Below are 21,972 nucleotides of genomic sequence, written 5' to 3' on the forward strand. Positions count from 1 at the left end.
TTCTCTCAACTTCTCTCTCCACTCCTCTCTCCACTCCTCTCTCCACTCCTCTCTCCACTCCTTTTTCAACTTTTCTCTCAACTTTTCTCTCAACTCCTTTCTCAACTTCTCTTTCCACTTCTCTCTCGAAAATAGAAGAATTCAGCAATATCACAGTAAACCACATCATCGCTGCCCACAAACCACAATTGTATAAAACCATATATCTTATCCTATCTACCTACCCAAAACTATCTTACTTTATCTATCCTACGATACTTACTCGATCCCATCCTCGAAAAATTCCCCAGTGTTGCCCCAAATCCCGAATATCCAATACAAAGACCCACGATATACCAAAGCCAGCCACCTCAAAGCTATAGTCATCGGAGCTCCTAGATCTGCAATAGAATGATATGAAATATCGATTTTATCGATTGATAGAGGAAATAGCGCGGAAGAAATGTACGTACAATTATACCTTTCAATGCCCCTCCCTGCCCCTCCCTCCTTTCTTTCCATCTTTAAAAACGAAGTAAATGCGATGTAACTTCGTCAATGAGACTTAAAAGTCTTTCGGACTGTGTTTCAGAAATTGCATCCCACACCATTTAGTCTGCTCAAAAATTATCCGTAATTAATGAGTTTCTGCAGGTCACCTATTCAAGGTACGACCTGCTCGTAGGTTCATCCTTGCGTAAAATTGATGTACACTAGTGTGATGGTAGTATAAATATAAGCTTGGATCACTTATAGGGCTGAAGAATTAGTTACAGATTACCTAACCTGCAGACAGATTGTCTACAACAGCACGATCTGGAAAGTAAGTATCCAACCAATGCGCAGCATGATAATACGTCCCGGTCTTGGATATGTGTAAATTTCCTCGAATCGGGCCCGGGTGGATCCATGTAAGTTTTCTCGATTCGGGAGACGAGATGGGATAAGATAGATACACGCAGTCTGGGGAGGAGAGGAGAGCAGGATCGGTATAGGAGTAACGAGGCGCTAATCTGTCCCGTTCGATAGCCCTGATTCCATCCACGACTGCGTCCCAGCATGGTTGGATCTCTTTTTAAAAAGAGAGAGGAGAGAGTACAAATTCATATATCTCAATCATCCCATCATACCATTATCCCATCTACAACGGAAGCGTCTCGATTAACCATCTCTAAAATACTGAGCTCGAAATCCTCCTCGATGAAATATCTATAACTCCATTCTCTCAAACTGTACCTGATATTTCAATTTATCAGCTGAAGAATACTAGGTATGCAAAAAAAAAAAAAAAAAAAAAAAAATTATTGACGTCATACTCATCCCTAAACTCCATCCTAATTATCTCGTATTGGCTTGGATATACGATGTCCGGACGCGGAAATTCTGGACCGCCCCCCTATTGTGATTCTAGCGAGATAATCACATGGGGCTTCCATGCCCGTTTCCTCAAATTAGCCTTGGATAGATACCTGAGGGTGGGGATACTCATAGCCTGGTAGATAGGACGATGGATATGGATATGGATATGCAATAACACCCATCTTTCTCCCCTTCTTTACTTCCTCTTCTCCCATATCCTTATTCCATAAACACAGCATAATCCCAATCCCATCATTCCCGACATCCCATTACATCCACACCACCACCCCACTCCGCACACGTCACATCGACTTCCCCGCTGACGTCCCCCAACCCTACCCACCTACCACCTTATCAAATTTTCTCAAAACAGATTCTTTCGAACGAGAACCAAACGGCGATCAAGCACAACCCACGCATCTCCAAATCCGAAAAATAAAATCCCCCAACATCCTTCAGTGCGCAATATCAATTTTATACTCGCGACAAGAACGACGTCAACACATGGGAAAAATACAGATTCATTAGCGTTGCACTAGTACGCGCTAGAAAAATACTTTGCACACGATCACCCAACGATTTTCTTCCCTTTCACACGTCTCCAACATCTTGATCGTCCATTTGAGATACATGAAATCGCGCATCTATATCCAATCCAGCGTGTTACATGGGTAAAATTACGTTGCCGTGTATATCTTCTCCCCGTCCGATCATCAAGATCCTTACTATCGATGTTCGCTCACCGATGGCTAGATACTTCCTAGATAATGCAGTTGCATATCTATCAATACTAGATACTCCCTAGATAATCCAGTTGCATACGTACCGTACCAACACTAGACACCAGACAACTATATATAAATCCACACCCAGTCCATACATACATCTCCAACTATCCTAACCCTATCTCGTCTCGCGCTCTCCATCCAATCAAACACCACCCAACACACCCACCCTCACTGACTATTATCAAATATAAAGTTTCGAATCCTCACTCCCCCAAACTTTCTCTTCTCTCAACATTCCAATGCCAAAAAAAAAAAAAAAAAATTCTTCCCATTCAATCATTTATCGTCACTGCGAATCCGAGATTGAGATTATTAGTTTGAATTTCCACTCTTGACTCCCTCGAGCGATAAGATGTCGATTGCAGAATTCGATTATTCCCAATGACCTGTCGATCGACCTACTTATTTAATTATTCTATATATCACTACCTACCATCTACCGTCCTCGACACTTGAGCCCTTTACCACTTTACCACTTTACCACTTTACCAGCACCCAACTTCCAACATCCTCATTCCACTCATTCATCTATCAATATCAAACTCCGACAGTAAGCTTCACCCTACACCCACCTCAATCACATCAATAATATATCTCATGACTTCAAAAAACACAACATCAATCAAACTCTCATACACACACACCCATTCGGGAAAAGTTGATATAATCATTAACTATAAACTAAAAAGCTATTTGAAAAAAAAAAAAAAAAAAAGCCTAATTGCACACTTTCATTGTAAACGACCGAGGGGTATTCCTTTCAAATCTCAAAGCAATGAAACAATCAAACCCATGGTATCGCATCATATAACATCATACCCAAAAGCCAAAGCCGCCTGTATGCGCACATATCATCCTACCATTATCGATGGCTGCCTCTCTTCTATTCCTCCTCTCATCATATAACTATTAAAACCCAAACGCACAAAAAGAATTGACAGTACGTAAAGCACATTGCTGAGAATTGTCGCTTCCGATAAACAATCGTAAACAGAGAACTGACTATTTGAAAAACAAATGCAGTGATGTTCAAGTAGACCAAGCTACAGAAGCAATTTGTGCGTTAGTGAAAATCCTCATTTAGATATTCTCAACAACGTGGGCATTGATAGCCCTTTGAAAACCGGAATCCTGACCTCCAAAGTCACCAGTATCATTTCTGCTGCTCGAAGCACCTGCATGATCTCCTGAACCTTCTCCCAGAGCATTTGCCATTTGGCTTCCGATAGTCGATGCACTTGGTAGGAAAATGACCTTGCTATTGGCGGATTTGGCCATAGCTTGCATAGCCTCGAGATATCTGATTTGCATAGCTGGAGCACTGGATAGAATATCGGCAGCTTGACGCATGAGCTTAGCGGATTCAACTTCAGCACGAGCAGCAATGACCTTGGATTCTCCAATACGCTTAGATTGAGCGGCCATGGAAAGAGAGTCTTGAAGTTCGTTGCTGAAGATCATATCCTTAATGAGCATGCTCTCAACCTGAACACCCCATCCTGATGCAACATCCTCAATGATTTCTTCGATCGATTGCGCAACTTCTTCCCGGCGTTCGATGACATCTTGTAAGACACGAGCACCAACTACGTGACGAAGAGTAGTTTGTGTACGTTCGATCAATGCTTGTCGTACATTAGAGATACCGAATGCAGCCTTGTGAGGAGAAGTAATGTGGTAGTAGATGACGGAGGTCAAATGTAAGGTGACGTTGTCCTTGGTCATGCAAACTTGTTGTGGAACCTCTGTAAGGTAAAAGTTAATGGCACATTCTGGAGAATGGAATTTCGTAGAGTTATGGGAGATAAACATACCAACAATCTGAATCTTCACATCGACTTGAATAAGACGTTCGCTGAGAGGATTAATCTTGACCAAACCAGGATCAACTGCACGATAGAAGCGACCAAATTTAGTAACAAGACCAACGTTACCCTGCGATACGGGCTTATATGGATTTGGGCAGATGATACAACACGGGATAGCACCGCAAGTACCAATACATGAACCGAGAGCATTAACTGTGTGCGAACAATAATTAGTTTCGATCGACTAGATTGGGCAATAATATGAAGAGGACCCAAACTTACTCATGCTTCCATACCAGCCGTTTGTGCTGGTATCATCATCACCTTGAAGAACTTGGGCATAGGAGGGTTGAAGATCTTCTCTTCTTGGCGGCTGAACGCTGATCAACGGGTTCTCGGAATGCGCAGGTCCTGTACTGCGAGAATGATTATATCCATTGCGTTGAGCTGATGAATTGCCCGCGACCGAGGTAGTTGAGAATGGCTTGTGAGCATCATCGCTCGTAGCTTGTTTGCCATCAAAGCTTGACGACATTGTGAGGGTTTGAGGTGTGAGGAATTGAGAGTGTGAGGATTTGTAAAGGTCTTGATTGTATGGCAGCAGAGCAATAAGGATTTAAATTGAAGAATGTAGTGAAGAAGGTGTAATATGTAACATGTGTGTGTGGTAACAAGTTGAAGTTTTGTAAAGTGGTATGACCATGGAGTGAATCATTACGAGGTGGGAGGGTGAGTTGATTTTGTAGTTTATTGGCAGCGAGTGATCAACTGCAAGGCTACCCGAACTGGGAGGAATGACGGGAGGCGGACGCTTCTCTGAATGAATGCTTGGACCTTTTTGCGGGGAAGGAATGGATGGGCTGGTGGGCTGGTGGGCTGTACGAGCTAGATAAGTGGGTCGCTGGGTTGATCTCTTATGTAATCATCCGGTGGAGAAGACGAGCAGATCCTGTGCAGAGTGAGGGAGAGGAGAGGAGAGGAGAGGAGAGGAGAGGAGGGTAGCGAGAGAGAGTGATGGATGAAGTGATAAAAAAGAATTGCAGGAGCGGGAGAGCGTTGAAATGATGATTGATGTGATGCTCAGGATATTCTGGATATTCCACGGACCCGATGAAATACCAACACACGACTGTTTAGGATGTGTGCCAAATATCCAGTCGATAGATGCTGCCTTGACTCTTGATGCTATTGATGTATCACCAACCGGTGACTGCAAGGTATCTTACACACCATACCTTGCACACTTGGGTCTAATCCCCTCTTCCCTATGATGTGCACGATATACGACGACAGGACTTTCATCCATAAAACGCCTCGCCGAAGTTCCTTGCGGCTGTTCTCTTTCCCTCTCTGTACTCGCGTTGGCCTTTGATACCACTATGCGCCGGCTCTCTTTCTCCCGCTGCGCCTTCCTTCATTCATCCCTCGCGATACAAGGAGCCGTGTGAAGTCGGAAAAGCTTGATTGTCGCTACATCACTGCAAACAGAGGCAGAATCCACTCAAAAGGTCCCGTCATCCCTGCATGCGCAGAAAGTCTTGGGCCCTTTCAGGCGTTACGCCCGGCAACGCGGGATTGATGAGGGATAAGCTTACATCGCACCTCCACCCTCATCGTACATCAACCATCGATTGGCCTGACATCATACTACATTCTTCACAGTCAGAAATCCCCCGTCGTACAATCATCTACTCCGTCGACAACATTATCGTGTACGGCATTCACAATTCACGATTCACGTGTCATGAGTCGATATGCCCAGACTCCCGCTCTCGTTGGCCATCTCTATATCGTGTAAGCAAGCGGGCGGCAACATGCACACCTAGCATCTAGCATGCATTTACACGGCCAACTCCCACGTCCATTTTCATTCTGATTTCCATTTCCATTCCATTTCCATTTCCATTCCCACCTGCAGAAGGCGAAAAAGAGTGCATCCAAAAAGTCCCTCAAACCCATTCCAAATCAACCCAAGCCGAGTCCGAATTCGAAATGTTTGGATTGTCAGGTACGAGTAGCTTCAACCACATGGCTTATCGCTCACCAGACCTTCTAGAAGCTTACTCCATCGGGCACTGATCTGCCTCGTGGAAGCTAAGCCATGCTATCCATCCTCGCCATCTTTACTTTACGTAAGATATAATCCGCCGTGCCTCTGACTTCAAAACCGATTCGTGCCATTTTCTACTCGTTGTCGTTATAATCCATGTCTCGTTTGATTCCCTTTCTGAAGATCTCAAAGCTCAGCCTTGCCAAGATATCCTAAATGATTCCCTAAATGTTAGTGAGCTCCGGTACCCACATATTATCAATGCATCATCATCTCTTCCATCATTTTTTCAGAAAGAATTCATCTGCCTAATGCATGCAAACGACTTCGAGCTTCCTAATTGAGTCTCGCTATCCGTTTGGCGAGATCGGAATGCCGTGCTCTGTTGTCTGATGAAGGAGGCGCAGTCTTCACAACTTTTGAGGCTACTTGCAAGATTTCATCGATTGCAGTGTGCAAACCAATAACATCAAGACAAGATGCATGCTGCAATGCTCAAAACAAAATAATCGAAGCCGATTCATCCGACTCGACTACCCAGCTCCAAAATGCAGCCGATATGCTTGTAATACGAAAATCTATCCCGTGGTCTACTCACCATCTGGTGACAACATCAGATCACTTTATGGTGTAGGTATCAACAGCCCAACTCCACTCCTCCACTCTCCCAACAACCAATGTACTCACTGCGCCTTCTTTCTCGGTCTCGGCATCATTTATTACCAGATCCAGGGTGTATGTAGCGATCACCCAATGGATAGGTCGCCCGGTCGGGCTCTTGCATACACGGCGACTTTGATGTCCGAGCCATCAATTCCAGCCTTCCATTTACTATGCACAAACGAACGAAACGGTGCTTGCAATCTTGACATAAATGTTTTCCCAGCGAAGAGCCCCATAACGCCCTAGGCAAGGCGTATGTCGGTATGCCGAAGCCGGCTTGGCGTATTTCATGTGATATCGATATATCACGTAAAATGAGCACAAACTCGCTGGAAAACGGGAACTCGAAAATTTTCAAGGATTTTGACCGGGAAATGCAATAGTACAACTCTACTGGTAAGGAAATTGTATATTTCAAAGCTCATGAATGAATAACGGACTCACGTACTGGAGAGCTAGTGTCTCTGCGCCTCATCTACGCACAATATTGCTCAGCGGCGAGCAACGACGTGAAACGACGAGCAACGGAGAACAAAGATCTATACACACATCATATATTTCCTCAAGTATATGGAGCTTTGTTTTCAACTTCAGTTACTACTCATGTCAAAATTTACTTTGAAAGTTAAAACTCGAATCAAGCAGTTTTGACTCATGTCAGGACTCATGCATACTCGAGTCAAGTCAAGGGAACACAAGAAGTACTTATCATCCTAAACACGAGACATCCTTAGAGAGAATACATAGCATGGCCAACTTCTACTGGGCCAACAATTACGACACCTACGGATGAAGAACTTGCTGTTCACGATTGAGGAAATGTTAGAGAGGCAGCAAAAGTTGAAGAGGTTTTGAGGTAATAGGTGAAAAATGAGAGCAACTTCCAAAAGGTGACTTTTCTGACAAGTCTCAGGTAGCTTACCCTAGGATTTTAATTGTACTAATATGGAAATTATAATGAGTTGTATTTATTATTTCTGCACTGAAAGCGCAGAATAATGGACAAGTTTCATGAATTTACATCGATGTTTCAATACCCCTCTCTGTTTTCTAAAGTATACGCTCAACATAGGGTAAGTATCCAGCTATCTACAGACATTGTAGCGAGATCAGTTCATATACCGCTTAAGGACAGACTCGGACTCCTGACAAGGGAATCGCTTCTGATAGCCCTCTGCCATATTTACAATTTCCTCTAAGCGTACTTTTAAATTGGCCTGCGGTCTTCTTCTCCATCTCGCAAGGCTGTCCGAGTTTGGTGTCAAAATAGAAGTACCGGGCCATGAAAGAAGGGCGAGGATGCTTCGCATGTATGGAACCATCACCTCGGATGGGGGAGCCAGAGCCAGTATATCCAAGATTTTCTCGGCGAATAGATGGTGGAATACCGGTCGAAACCAGGTGTTGGCCGTCGTCGCCGTCACCCGCACGTGATCTGTTAATATCCGCTCCAAAACGTCTTTCTGGGCGATGGTGCGATCTAGTAACAGACTAACCTCGGCCCCAAGATTCTTGAGCTCCCCGCTGTCGAAATCCGGTTGAACACGCTCATTAAGTAGTTTTATCGCACTTTTAGCGTACTTTTCATCCCTCAGAGCGTCTAAATATGCTTCGTTCTGTGTGACAAACTGGCGACCTTTTGCGTTATCACGTGTTTGCTCCAGCAGTTTTTTGTCTCTGGGGTATATTTTGTCTGCCCGTTCTAGCTCTATGTTGAAAATGCTAACATCATGTTGCATGTCCATGATCTGGTTTCAAAAAGGAATTAGTTGCGAGATACAATATGTTTGGTTGAGTAAATACCTGCTCATGTATTCTGCCCAAGCGGTCTTGCGTTGTAAGACACAAGTCCCGGGCATCCTCAAAGGGTCTGACGGCCGACTGTGCCAGATCGACCACGCTATTTGGAGGAGGTTTGATTGCTTTGGAATTGTCTTGTATCCACTTCACTGTGCGCCGTAGAGATTCTGGAAATTGTTTGCGAAACGTTTCCCCATTTTGACTTTGGTTCCATAGCTCAGGGGGGTTCGCATTCGCCACCATCTTCATCGTTAAGTCGAGCAAGGTCATATAGGCGGGAATTAGTTTCATATTGACCGTTGCAGCCACTTTCGAATGGAGTCTGACGTCACGTTTCAAATCTTCGGCTTTTGATCGAAGCCGACGACCTGACAGATAGACTGTCATAACGTCTACGATATGCTTTACTTGCCTTGGTTCCCGTCGAGTTATTCCGTAGAAGCGATCCTGTCTCCAGGTTGGATTCACTGGTGTATGCCATGGACCGCCATTTTGGCATGGCGAAGCAGACAAAGCTGTGGCTCTCGTGGCTGTGAAAAGAAAGGTTGGAACTGCAGCGGATATGAGCGGCTTCTGGTAAATCGGAATACTTCTTCGGAGTTGAAAGTTCATTATGATGAATAGTGTACTCGGTGGGTATGAACAATGAGGGTCAATAATTTGACCTGTGGGAGGATTGCTCTATACGACTTTTATGACATATTGCCGCGAATCTGCGAAATTGAGGGAACAAGTGTTGAGATTGGATCTGCCAGAAGAACGAACTACAACGGAAAACCGACTCGTAATATCTTCTGAACGGTACTGAACCCGGTCTCGTATGGGCAGATCTAGGGTCTGGGGCCCAGTTCCAATTTCCCTCAAATCTCACGAAACGGCACGGAGCTGAAAGATCTGCCACCTAGATCATATGTTTTGGTTCTGCAAAGTGACGTGAAGTATTCATTCAGAGCTCAACTTCAACCCCGTTGAGCGCGCGGGGAAGATCATCGTGGGGCAATCTTGAAAAAAGCTTAACGTGTTTTTGAGCTTTCAGCTTTCCCCCACTAGTTATTGATGCGTTTGCAAACTTTAAACAGCAAACAACAAGAAAGTGCAGTATGTCCAAATTGGGGGTTGGACGCTAGTCACTACCTGCATTTCATAGGAACGAATAACAATTCTGAAAATAGGTTCACCACACACTATTGGACCTCGATATCCCAGAACTGGCAACACCAAGCTTCCTCAGCTTTATCTTTATTGAAATTCTTGGACATGATGTGGTTGGATCTGCGGGTTCACGAGCTCAATTGTTGAAAATGAACGGATAATTGTTTTCATGCAGACAAGGGATCTCAAATGTGATTAAAGTGGCCCTGTGCAGGTACCCTTTGCGGGAGTGTACCGGTCTTCTAATGATCTGCGTGCAATTGTTCTGTTCTGTGTCTTTTGCGGCTGGTCCAACCAATCGGAATGAGGCATCCCCACTTAAAGTGTATTGTGACGACTCATGAAAACCGAATTGATACCAGCTGAACTGTGGAGTTCAAGATTCTATGGTACATGGGGTACGATTTTACAGTCTCCGACAAACGAAGCAGATACAAAATTGCATAAAAGGTATGTTCCCATCCACCAGCTTCTATATCCTGTCTCATCACTGATCAAAGTCAGAATACTCTTTGAATACACAGTGACTCAACGCATCAACATGTCGACCGATATTATAACCAGAGGGCAGATGGATGAACTCCGCGAGAAGGAGGCTGTTTACCCTTGGCAAGTTATGGAGGGTATGGGTTCATTGTTTCTGGATTTTGAGCCCCCTGTGATTGACCATTGAGTACAGATATCAAAGCTAAGAACTGGGACACCAATTTCGAATGGATGGGTGTCCTTTCCGTAGCACCGGCTTGCATTCAGCTATTAGCCATGTGTGCCGCCGTCGCCGCGAGACCTGAAGCTTCGGGATTGGAGCTGTATCATAATCCGGACTTCCAGTACCTCCGAAAGTTAGTTGGTTTTCCTATCTCTCAAAGGATTATTTGAAGCTGACCTAAAATTAGGAACGAATCTCTTCAAGGAGCCCTGGTTCAAGTTGGTAATGTTGGTCGAAGTGCATTTGGAAATGCTTTCGGGCATATGGAAGATATTTACCAGAAATCTAATGCCGTCGAGAAATTGGTATGGAAGATTTGAATCCTCTCGTACTCAATGATGCTAACCCCTATTGATAGGTTGAAACTATTTTTGATCAACTCGCCAAGGGGAGTACCAACGTACGTGTAGAACTAGATACACTTAAGGATTTGTCTGAAGTTTGCCTCAAATCTGCTGAAGGGATGCTCGAGGACTTCGTGAAATGGGAAGGGATTGTCAAGGACCTTCATCAGTCATGTGAAGACCGAGATCAGGGAGCCACGCGAGCCCTTCTGGAAAACGAGAAGGAAACCATTCTCACTAAGGCACGCAAGGAGCATTACGAGAGAGAGGAGGCCCGGATGAAGACAGAGCTGGAGAGTAAGAAGGAAGAAGTTGCTGATTTGAAGAAAAGTCTTGAAAAAGAAATGGACAATTTCCCTCGTGGGTATGTGAATCTTTTTTTTATGCCATATGACTTGCGCTAACATGTACTCACAGTATGGAGCTGGCAAAGATGGACATCTTCAAAAGTCTCGCTGACAGCGTGACTGGACTTTTCACGGCGGTTGGCAATGTTGGGTCGGCATACGCGGCAATGAAAAGTCCTGCCAACTTTGCCAATGCCGCCAACGGTATTCTGGGTGCTGCCAATCCCTTGAACCAAAAATCAGCAGGAACAGATTCAAAAGACACCGATGATGAGGATGATACCAAGGCCACGAGAGATATTGGAGATGATAAAGCCAATCTTCAAGTTGGCTTGATTAGAATGGCCCTGCAACAGCTTCAAGGACTTTTGGAAGGCGACAAGGATGGTATCAAATGGCACTTGTTGACTGGCGTAGGAAACAGTGAAAAAGTTGCAGTAGAAGACGGGAACCAGTGGAATTTGGTGGTTGTGAACGGAATGCTCACCATGAGCACCAAAGCCTTGAATAAATCAAAGGATACGAAAAATTCAAAGACAGGAAAGAAATTGCTTGATGCAATTGAGACGGTGGACCCGGTAAGAGTTCTCTCATTCTGAAGGTTTCATAGCGCTGCTAATCAGCTCATAGGTACTTGAAGACCTCGAAAAACAGGTCAAAAGTGCAAAGACGGTGGGCAAGGAATGGGAGCATCCCAAGGACAAGGAAGTTAAGGAGTGGCTTGAGATGGTGGAAGAAGCTTTGACCGCTGTCCAGAAGATTGAAGCCGCCAGGAAAGGATCCAAACAGGCCTCTCGGCCCTCTGTCTCTCCAGTCAGTCTCGCTCTAGCATCGCCACCTGCCGTAGCTGGACAGAGTGTGAGTCAGCATGTCGTGTCGGCGCATCGCTTCCTGGTAGACACCGCTAAAGAGGGATACCAAACCGCCAGCAGTGCGGTCGATCAAATGAAGAAAGAACTTGCAGAACTGCAATCCAACGTCAGCGAGATCACATCCAAGGGGCAGAATCTCGCCGGAACAAAATTGACACTGGTAAGGGCATTTGGGTGTGGATAGAGTGAACAAGATGATTTGATGACTGACTATCGTTCAGAAAAATATTAAGGAAGTCCTGAAAGATTGCATAGACTACGTCATAACGTTGAAGGATCACATTACGCGCATGCTGATCTTTTTCCGCACGTTCAAAAGCAGAGTAGACACAGTCATGATGTCCCAAGTTAAACCATTCACAGGAAGGGTTCAGAATATCATCGATGATCACAACTTGATGTTCGATCTCATCGTAAGTTGTTATCTTTCTTTAGTGCAAACCTTTCCGACATGAACCGTGCTAACTCTGCTCAGCTTTTGCAATCAAATGCAATTCAATTATGGGCCAGTTTTGAACAATTCAAAGATGTTGCTGCCATGTATAGGCAGATTTACAATCCTCATCTGATCAAGGGCCTTAATCTCGTCGATAGAATGACCCGATTACCGAAGGGATCAGATTTTGCTACTCAATTGAAAGATATTGATGAATGGAAGGAGTCTGTTCAGAGCGAAGTGGACGCAATTGTTGAGAAGGTAGGCCCCAGTGATCCGAGTCTTTCATGGCTTTTTGTGCAGAGTTCTTCAATCAGATGCACATTCGCTAACTTTACAATCTTATTAACAGCAAATATCCGAAATCAAGAGGGTTCTGAATGCGGATGAAAAGGCGTTGCTCGAGACTAAATACAAACTCCCAGAGGCTCCCAAGCGGCAGCAACAGGCAATTCAAGAGGGGGCCGCTGAAGCCAGAAAAATGATAGGTTCTAGGATTGAAGAGGTCAATCCAGAGCTTAAATACATGGGAAAAACTCACCAAGATCAACCTATAGAGGTACGTGGTATCAATCCAACTCTCAACTACAGAAAAGCTAATGAGACGGGAATGGTAGGAGCTTAAGAAGGATGTCGCGCAACTCAAAACACCGAGCGAATATGCTCGCGCGATGCGCCGCCCAAAGAGAAATTGAGGTGCAAAAGACCTGGTTAGGATTTGGTGGGTAGGGATATTGGCTAGCTCGGAGTGATGATTGAATGTATTTTCACATTTGGTATACTTACAGAGTATACTACGACATTCCCTTGTTTACACAAGAAACTTAGGTTTCTCCTCAACATTATCTTTCCGAGAAATCATTGCAGGGTATTCTAAATCGCATTTGTTTGGTCCGTGTGGATGGATGACTGTGGTGATCTGTTATGTTAATATCTACTACTTATTGTAATCGTAAAATCCCCCGCCTCTCACTCGTCCTTCGTCTGCTTTTCCCTCGGTTATGATCTTTGATTCGTAAATGTGATCTCTGGTTTGCATTTGCATTTGCATTTGTATCGGTATCGGTATCTGTGTCTCCATTCTCATTCTCTCACTTTCTGTACTTTTGGGGGGGTTTTTGTGCTCTCTGGTATATCGTCTTCTTGTTTGTTTTCTTCTTCTTGTTTGTTTTCTTCTTCTTCTTCTTCCTCCTCCTCCTCCTCCTCCTCCTCCTCCTCCTCCTCCTCCTCCTCCTCTTCCTCTTTTGCAAGTAGTATCGTATCTCCGTCTCAAACTTCTTTCTTTTTAAAACATGCTTTAGGGCTTTTGAACTTTTTCTTATATAACATAAAAATAATCCTGATGTTATGTTATGTTATGTTATGTTATGTTATGTTAACGATGGTTAGGTTTGCGGGATTTGCGGGAATTGGAATTGGAATTGTGAAGAGAGGGGGGGAGAGATTGTGTGAGTTTGTGTGTGTGCGAAAAAAGCGTCCGGAAAGATAAAGATAGTTTGAGAGACTGAGTTAGTTATCGGAAAATATAGCCAGAAGTAATGTCAACCCTTCTCATACATGATACAATCCTTCGTATGCTACACATCTGATCGCTGCCCGATATAAACTTACAACACGGTACCAGTATTTGATATCCCTGCTATGTGCGTGTCCCTTGCCTGCATAATCTGGGTCATGTGCTGTGTTTTCGCCGCAGCTTCATAATATTGGTTGGTTGCTGTTGTGATAACGCCGATGAGTTATCAAATTCAATTCCTTACACCCCTTTACTATCTCTTTTGATCGATTCTCTCTCTGGGGTTTACTTTATTTCTTGTCTATTCTGCTTCATAGTGGAATAAGAGCACACAAGTTTTCCACCGTAACTGGCTTGGTTTATATTTGTTTGCAGTCAATTTGACATTGATCAACTTCCAGATTATTACAAAGATACAAAAGTACAACATTAGCAGCCCCAGCCGTATCCAACCTCACCATGTCAGAAACACAGACAGGCCCGGTTAAAGAGCCGTTCGCCCCAAAGTAAATGATGGCTAAGACGGCAGCCCTCTACAAGGAACTCACCGGAGATTCCTAGATTGATGCTGCTAAACATACGATAACCCATCTTCTGCCTCCATTTACTGCAGATGCCATTAGTAAGAACCTTGAATTCCTTGATATCACCACTTATGAAACTCATTTTAGAAGATCACTAATTGTGAAATCCAGTTCATGATAATGGCTGTGGTATCGGCGAAGTCACAAGAGCAATCGTGTCTAATCCTCCAGAGGGTATCATAATCAAGGCTACTGATCGCAATCAATACATGATCGATGGTTGTCACAAGTTTGCCACCGCAGGAAACTGGCCAGTCGAAGCAACTGTTATTGCCTGCCCAATCTCTCACCTTCCCGGATAATTACTTCACTCACTCGTTCACCAATTTCTTTATTACTCATCTCGACGAAAATCACGATCCAGCAGCGAAGCAAGTCTGTCGCACTCTGAAACAGGGAGGCACAGCAATCGTTTCTACATGGGCTGCAACGGCACATGAAGAACCGATTAAAAGAGCGCATCTTGAGACTCGAGGACCTGATGTTGCTTTTCCCATGGCTATGCCCACTCATTGTTATGGAAAAGACGCACTCTAGTTGAGAAGGAGAGCGAAATAGCCTTCAAGCAACACAAAGCAGGACTTACAGATTGGAAATTGTTGAAGCCTCAATTGAAATTAGTTTCCGTGGTTGCACAAGTCACTGGGAGGATATTTGTCGGTCTCCCCCTCGGACGACAAACAAAATTTCTTAAGGCCTCAATTGAACATTCCATTGCTGTTGTTCTTTTTGCCCATCGATTGCGCAGGTTCCCTAATTGGGCGTGGCCTTTTATTGCACCATTTCTGACGGAAGATTGTACCGTGGCATGTTCAAATGCTGATATTAAGAAACTTGTCACACCTTTTATCAAGGAAAAGATACGTTTTTTCGCAGCTGGAAATCATGATACAAATATGAAAAGTGATGCTAGAGGTATTATTGAAGATGGCAGGCTCATCGGTTAGCTTTTACGACGCTACTTAGTCACAAAAAGCCATGTGCGCTAGCTTGATTACTCGCTCTTAATCAGAGATTATTTCACATTATGTTTTTTGGCCATCCACAACACCAACTATGCTGTAGTACAAGCTCTCTAAAATCTCGCCGGAAACCCAGAGTTCATTGAGCCTCTTCGAGCGAAAATCGAAAAGGAGACCAACATCACAATGGAAGAGTGCTTAGATACAAAGGGCATCGGTAAATTGCACCTCTCGGATGACGAGGATGACGACATTCGATCATTCCGAGAATATAGATTTTTGCCTGAGCGAACAGCGTATTTAGTTTCTGTTATTATGAAAACATAATCAAGAAATGACCAAAATATATCACCTATTAAAGCAATTCGAAAATCTATATCACCAGAGACACTCCTTCGTATAGAGCTTAAGTCATGTAAAGAACGCGACCTTACACTCGTCTTGTCCTTTAGTACGATTATAACAAGTCATAAAATGTAAGTTACAACGAAAATCGCCGCGGACTATAGTCTATAGCCACCTTCTGATATCATCATATCTCTGGGCTGTCCAAATTCCTCTCCAGGTCATTAATTCCATCAAAGTCCTGGCGGCCGTGATCATTTTAAAGACATCCTCATTTTTGTTGGTCCAATACCAGCGGTTTTCCACAATTGCCTGAACTCTGATCTGATCAGGCTTGCTTCTGTCACTGTACCGGGCCCATGGCTCTTTCCACGTTTTCACTGTAGTCTCCATGCTGGATAGATCCTCGTAGTGAACTCCGAAATCTGCTAGCAAGTCCTTCATGTTCTTTCCGGCTGTTTGCGATAGCTTTGTCAAGTTCTCGGCAGCATTGTGCTCACTCGGGAAGATATCGAGTAGCCATCTCACATAACCTTCGAGTGCACCGTCGAGCTCTCCCAACTTCGTTTTGTCCAATTTACTTAAGTCGCACCATGATGCACCTCCTATTCGTATGACATCATCGACTTGCTTGGCATTCTTAGATGCATCCTCAATCTCTCTATCAAGCCTATATAAAGCCTCTTTTTTCAAATCGCTCTTAACGCCATCAGCGTATGAGGGATACATACGTACGTTGAAGATACCAACCAGGCAATAGGCAGCATCTTGAGGTACGCTTGTTTTCCGATTTTCTGCCCATGAAAAGCGTTCTTTTTTACTGAAGCGCGAAAGTTTGACGCCTTGCAGAGCCATAATAGGGATCTTAGTCACAGTGGCCACCGCTTCCACTAATTCTTCCTTGTCACCAAGTCGATTTCCCTCTTTTGAATAGAACACTACTGAGCTAGGCGCAATTAATTCCTGTAGTGTCCAGCCACGCTCAAACCATCTGCTCCGCTTAAAGGCTTCGACTGCATCGAAAGCTTCTCCTCCACCAGGTGCTCTGGCCGAAACGTCGGATAAAAGCACATAACATCTGACAGCCCTCTGATACCAGTAGAACATAGAGTTCAGAGATCGATCCAACTCTGGCCCGTCCGACTTCTTAATGCAGCATGTATCTATCCAGAAATAGCACAGCCCATCGAGTTCGGCTTTTTCGCAGCAGAAGCGTAGCTTGTCGAACCCAGACTTGCTTTTATCATCGAAATCCCGTGTTCCGTCCTTAATATCCTCGAATGTGACCTCCGCATCTTTAGAATCCCAAGTATGGGACAATATTGCGTAGAAAGGAACTGCCTCCAAAAATTCTTGAATAAGCCATTTACCGTTCCTCGATCGTGATAGGAGCCGCATTTTTTACTAAAACGCGAGAAATAAGCTGTAAGCTATTTCCGTAAGTCAGTTTTAATAAGAACTTAGCCGCAACTAGGTTTACGTACTATCGCACAGCCAGTGGACGGATTTTGCAGAGAAAAGGTACAGAGCGTTTTGGGGCACCTTTTTGATAATTAAACAGTTGTTGCCGTTACTTGGAGGAGGAGCGGATTCCCGTTGGATACCAGCACTTCAGATGGTACAGGCTTATTGCCCTGGGCGTAACGCAGAACAACTCTTGAAAGGAATGAAGTGCGTGGTTGTGAAAATAGTTGCAATTCGGCCGCCTGCACTGGCAGCTCGGCTTGATTCTGCGGATTGTGCGAGGGGATTTGGGATGGATGGGACTCAGAGGAGATCGTTGACAGGAATCGGAGGTGATATTTTTTAGCTAGTCCAGCATGTTCAATTTTGTGCACAGGCAGCTGTCGATTGTAGGGAAGCCACCAAAAGTTGGTCGTCAGAGAACCTGCCTCGGCGTTTGCGTGCAGGGCTCAGATCAGCTACAGCCCAGAGCATGTCGGAAATACAGGGATTTGCGACAGGCTTAGCGGTCCGCCACACGCAGCCACCACTACAGTACAGGAAGACAATTGCATGTGTGTTATTGGAGCTTGTGGCTTAGCCAATAAGCAATCCCCCCCACCATCAAGTTGAGAATCTTTTGTGAAATTATTATCGACACAATAGTTTGCAGGTCGTTGTGGATGTCTGCAATCGATAGAAAACGTTTCATCATACCCATGGCCGAAAACCTCAGATTTCCTTTTTGGAGACGCTTCCGGGCACCGGTTTTGTTGGAAGACGCTCTTTGCCAAAGCTCTGATAGGTTCGGAGTGTCAGAATGAGATACTCCAGAGCCCCCTGCTGCTCCAGTCGATAAAGCGTTTGAAACTATCTTCATGGCACTCCTGCAATCTCCAGCAGCAAAGATACCTGGCATGCTGGTCTGCATAGAAGGTCATTTTGTTGTGATCTCGCCTCCCGAGCTTACATCCAAGGCCAACTGGGTCGCAAATGGTGCTCTTTATCTCACTTTTAGAGCTGCTCCCAAAAATTCTTCCGTCTTCTCTGTGCCGTCCTCAGATTGAATGGTAACTTCTGCTCCGGGGAGGTTTTTTAGTATTTTCTTGATGCTCCGTGAATCCACATTCATTTGCGGTGTCGTGTCCAGCGCACTTCTGAATTCCTTAATTAGTTCTTCGGAGCCGTTGGTGTAAAAGGTGACTGAGGAAGACAGTTGGAGTGCATGTCCCCCTGCATGCATCGCATGTGATACCGAAGCGAGTGCATCAATAGCAATGCGGCCTGAAGTTTCAGAGCCCCTTTCTTCGAACCCCTCACAGAATTAGCAATAAAAACTAGCGCCTCGTTAGCTTAAGTCATCCTCAACAACGTTTTGTTTCGCCAAGGGGGGCTTTCCATTCGAGATGACTCGAAGCTGAATTCAATTTGCCCGAGAGTCGCATTTGAACCGGCAGGATCTAAAGTCTCTAACCCGAATGCATGGAATCTTGAGCTTCCCATTTGAAAATACGTATAAATAAGACAACACATACATTCCGATCCCCAACATTCTTTAAATCCTTTGATATTAGGTATGACATCTTCTACCCCAGATGCTAGTACCAACTCTATCCCAGTCCAATTATTGCCAGCACCATCATTAGTCTCAAAGGTCCCATTATCACCTTCCTTAATCTCTCGAATGGGGTTTTTATAGATATTGATCGTTGCATACTACTCTAAGATTTTCTCTCGTGCTGCCGAGCGGTAAGCGTACGGCTTCTTCTTGAGTAAAACCTCAACACGACTGTCACTATAGCAAGAAAAAGAAATACAATTGGAACAACTATCAAGGTAAACTGGTTCTTTGTACAAATCCGCACCCCATCGCGCGTAATTCGTAAAGGCTGAGATATAACGGGAGAGAATTGAGATAAATCAGATAGCAAGTGCTAGGTGATTGAATTGGTTGTCAATACTTCTAAGTCGGGTATGTTCACAATGGCCCCAAAAAGTTCCGGGGCCCGATGGTATCGTGGGGGTTTGATCTCTCAAACCACTTTCAGTATGGTTCACAAACTTGCACATTAAAATGCACCGGTTTCTCAATTTGATTGTCGTCTACTCAATGCGACGTAATACGTAAACCATGTTCCTAATCATCGTCTGTCTAATTTTCAGATGATTTCATTGCTGTAGCAGTTATGGCAATCCTCAGATCAAATGGTGAATCATTGCCGTACTTGTCGAGCAAAAATTTCTTCAATACTGGGACTAAGAGCGGCCCATACTTTTCTCGGTCCCCTTCAGTCCATAACTTCAGCGGGAACATGCTCATCGTTATTGGGAACGTCGAATCCATGAATTCCTGAACTTTGTTCCATCTCAACATAGGGTGGACCACAGCTTTCACATCGATTAAGCCTTGTTTCTCCAAAGTTTCAATCATCCATAGACGATTCTCCCACGCACCGTCTGATAAAAGTTTCATAATTTCAGCTCGTTGCGGATATTCAGGAGCGCTAGGAATAGTGGCAGTTGTATCTTGCATAACCTCGATCTAGCCAAGATGCTCCCAGATTGTGGAGGCAAAGATGCCGTTAGGACGGAGGATTCGAACGCATTCTAGTGAAAGCCGTTAGTAGTTTTCTAGAGTATATCGGAAATACACAATGACTTACCTTTTAATGCTTTGAGAGTCTGTGGTATGGTTTGACATCCTAGGTTCATGATAACATGAGTATAAAAATTGTCGGGAAGCCCGGTCTCCTGGTTCAGAATGAGTTAAGATTGATTGCCAACAAGATTAAATATACCTTACCTGTGCATCAATGATTTTTGCTTTGCACCCGTCCATTCCTCTGCAGTTATGACATATTTCATGTGCTCAATCATGCCGCTGATAATACCACCACACGTTAACTCCAGATTGGCTTTTTGAGCATCATCCAGCTTCTCGTAGAGAATGCGAGAGATTGCTCCCGTCCCACAAGCATTGTCAAAGACAACTAATTTTCCTTCCCAGTTTCCAAGAATATTAGTTTATTCGATCAGATGCTCTCCTGCAGGGTGTGTAATGCGCTCTACACAACGGTAGTCTTTCACAATTTGGGGTCCATTCCATGAGGGATTTTCTGAGGTAGACATAATTCACAGAAACGTTGATTTGATGATAAATAAAGCGATTTGGCACAGGTGTATTGAAACGAAGAAATTCACGATAGCAATGCTTTAAGTAAATTAAATTACTCTCAATGTTGTACGTATTGCCGGTCACCAATCGAGAGATTTTGAATGGGACGAATATTATGCTGAATTCATATATAAGAGAGAAGGAAATTGTGTTAATTTTAGAGCTAATAAGTGTAAAGATGCTGTGGCACATAAACTCACTCGAGTGAGCTTAAGCCTATGCCTAGTGCAGTAAGCTCCGAGGGGCGTAGCTCGCACATCAAGCCTGATATAGAATTAGTCAGCACTAGAAAAGTGGTGAAGCGATTCGCTTTAGTTATTACTGATACAGAAGATCGAAATCGAGATCTAAATTGTTTGAGGATAGAGATCAAAAAGAAATAGAATGTCTTGTAGCTATGTACAGAGCTTTTTCTTCTCGCTAATATAGGGCTAGGGCTTTGTCTTTCTGTAGTCAGTTTCTCTTTATTAATAATCTAATTTAGGTGTAAACTCGAGCTTATAACCTATTGACATTATAACACCTCGTAGTATACGATGGAAAGCTTAGGATGGGCTTTGAGGGCTTTTAAAGACTACAGATTCATATTACATCTATTCGATCGGACCTTGAAGGTCTTGATTCCATATGATAAGAACTCTTTATATAGTCAGAGTTCCCTCTAGGCTGGAACAGGACTAGCTCCCCTAACTCTTGCAATCATGAGAACCATCATCTTCAACACTACGTAGGGTTATTATCGAGTATATACGTAACGATAGCTATAATTATTCGATATCGCGTGTAGTACAAAATATCTATCAAGAAATTACTTTACTCCACCATACTTTCCCAGAAGACTTTGATGCAAGGGAGGGTACCATATCTTTTCGTTGGTGAGGCAGCATGCGAAGCTATTACAAAAGTGCGAGGTGGAAAGTATTTTGAACAAACAAGCCCTGAAGTTTAGCGTATTGATTAAGAAACTCTAAATTATTTGTAGTCAGATACGCTTATTTTCTTGGCATGATTAACAATCATACGCTTCCTTCCGCTGAGCCCAGTGCAATGCCTTGACGTGAAGATGCTTCCACCAAGCCTTAAGCTCCGCTAATCGTGGAGGGGTGGAAACAAATTCTAGCTGTATGAGGAACCTTCACTGTCCTAATACTTGGTCTTTCTTCTCGGTGATGGTCCGAGGTGGAAGGATGACCGAAATCTCTACTTTGTACAACCCCCCGCACAATATCATTGTGTAGCGACTTTGGTTTTCTAAGTTTTACTACTTCCGGATACCTTGTCTATCATATTCATGCATCTAAGCATTCTTCAAACGAAGCTCTTTTATTAGCCTGGTTTTCCCAATTTGTCAGAGCAAGTATTGTATCATTGACGGCGCCAGGCAATTTTGCTACTAACCCCCCCCCTCGAAGATATCAAATAGCTTAGTTCGTACACTTTATTCTATAAACCTTCAGCCTCCTCAAGTAAACAGGGCTTTAAGAAGACCTTTTGCAGGCGTATGCGGTGGTAGTAGCGAGGAGAAATCTGGAATAGATAAACTTAATAGTTAAAGCAGTTGGAAGGAAGTTGCTTGTTGTTGAGAGGAGGTAATATTTTAGAAGTAGATGCTAATATTTAAAGATGTGAAAGTTAGTTGA

The 21,972-nt window shown here is 43.9% G+C and overlaps 6 protein-coding genes across 6 annotated transcripts; 2 read left to right on the forward strand and 4 right to left on the reverse strand.

The window, feature by feature from the left end:
• Window positions 1-2,848: 2,848 nt before the first annotated feature.
• Window positions 2,849-4,689, reverse strand: BCIN_05g01240 (hypothetical protein). Its single transcript, XM_024692834.1, has 3 exons — window positions 4,217-4,689; window positions 3,941-4,147; window positions 2,849-3,871 (listed from the first exon to the last, which is right to left on the reverse strand). Exons 1-3 carry the CDS (start codon window positions 4,467-4,469, stop codon window positions 3,207-3,209), a joined length of 1,125 nt encoding a protein of 374 aa, XP_024548616.1. The 5' UTR covers window positions 4,470-4,689; the 3' UTR covers window positions 2,849-3,206.
• Window positions 4,690-7,610: 2,921 nt separating this feature from the next.
• Window positions 7,611-9,333, reverse strand: BCIN_05g01250 (hypothetical protein). Its single transcript, XM_024692835.1, has 2 exons — window positions 8,451-9,333; window positions 7,611-8,395 (listed from the first exon to the last, which is right to left on the reverse strand). The coding sequence occupies exons 1-2, from the start codon at window positions 9,057-9,059 to the stop codon at window positions 7,757-7,759; spliced, it is 1,248 nt and encodes a 415-aa protein (XP_024548617.1). The 5' UTR covers window positions 9,060-9,333; the 3' UTR covers window positions 7,611-7,756.
• Window positions 9,334-10,080: 747 nt separating this feature from the next.
• Window positions 10,081-13,279, forward strand: BCIN_05g01260 (hypothetical protein). The gene is made up of 10 exons (XM_001548968.2): window positions 10,081-10,222; window positions 10,279-10,441; window positions 10,496-10,613; window positions 10,667-11,016; window positions 11,070-11,577; window positions 11,630-12,031; window positions 12,093-12,284; window positions 12,347-12,568; window positions 12,660-12,866; window positions 12,925-13,279. Exons 1-10 carry the CDS (start codon window positions 10,141-10,143, stop codon window positions 13,000-13,002), a joined length of 2,322 nt encoding a protein of 773 aa, XP_001549018.1. The 5' UTR covers window positions 10,081-10,140; the 3' UTR covers window positions 13,003-13,279.
• Window positions 13,280-14,529: 1,250 nt separating this feature from the next.
• BCIN_05g01270 (hypothetical protein) lies at window positions 14,530-15,017 on the forward strand. Its single transcript, XM_001548970.2, has one exon. It carries the CDS (start codon window positions 14,624-14,626, stop codon window positions 14,942-14,944), a length of 321 nt encoding a protein of 106 aa, XP_001549020.1. The 5' UTR covers window positions 14,530-14,623; the 3' UTR covers window positions 14,945-15,017.
• Window positions 15,018-15,341: 324 nt separating this feature from the next.
• BCIN_05g01280 (hypothetical protein) lies at window positions 15,342-17,645 on the reverse strand. The gene is made up of 2 exons (XM_024692836.1): window positions 17,199-17,645; window positions 15,342-17,144 (listed from the first exon to the last, which is right to left on the reverse strand). The coding sequence occupies exon 2, from the start codon at window positions 17,110-17,112 to the stop codon at window positions 15,880-15,882; it is 1,233 nt and encodes a 410-aa protein (XP_024548618.1). The 5' UTR covers window positions 17,113-17,144; window positions 17,199-17,645; the 3' UTR covers window positions 15,342-15,879.
• Window positions 17,646-19,244: 1,599 nt separating this feature from the next.
• On the reverse strand, window positions 19,245-19,688 carry BCIN_05g01290 (hypothetical protein). Its single transcript, XM_001548973.2, has one exon. It carries the CDS (start codon window positions 19,628-19,630, stop codon window positions 19,310-19,312), a length of 321 nt encoding a protein of 106 aa, XP_001549023.2. The 5' UTR covers window positions 19,631-19,688; the 3' UTR covers window positions 19,245-19,309.
• Window positions 19,689-21,972: the final 2,284 nt, after the last annotated feature.

The sequence above is a fragment of the Botrytis cinerea genome, chromosome 5, assembly GCF_000143535.2.
Source record: "Botrytis cinerea B05.10 chromosome 5, complete sequence".
NCBI lineage: Eukaryota > Fungi > Ascomycota > Leotiomycetes > Helotiales > Sclerotiniaceae > Botrytis > Botrytis cinerea.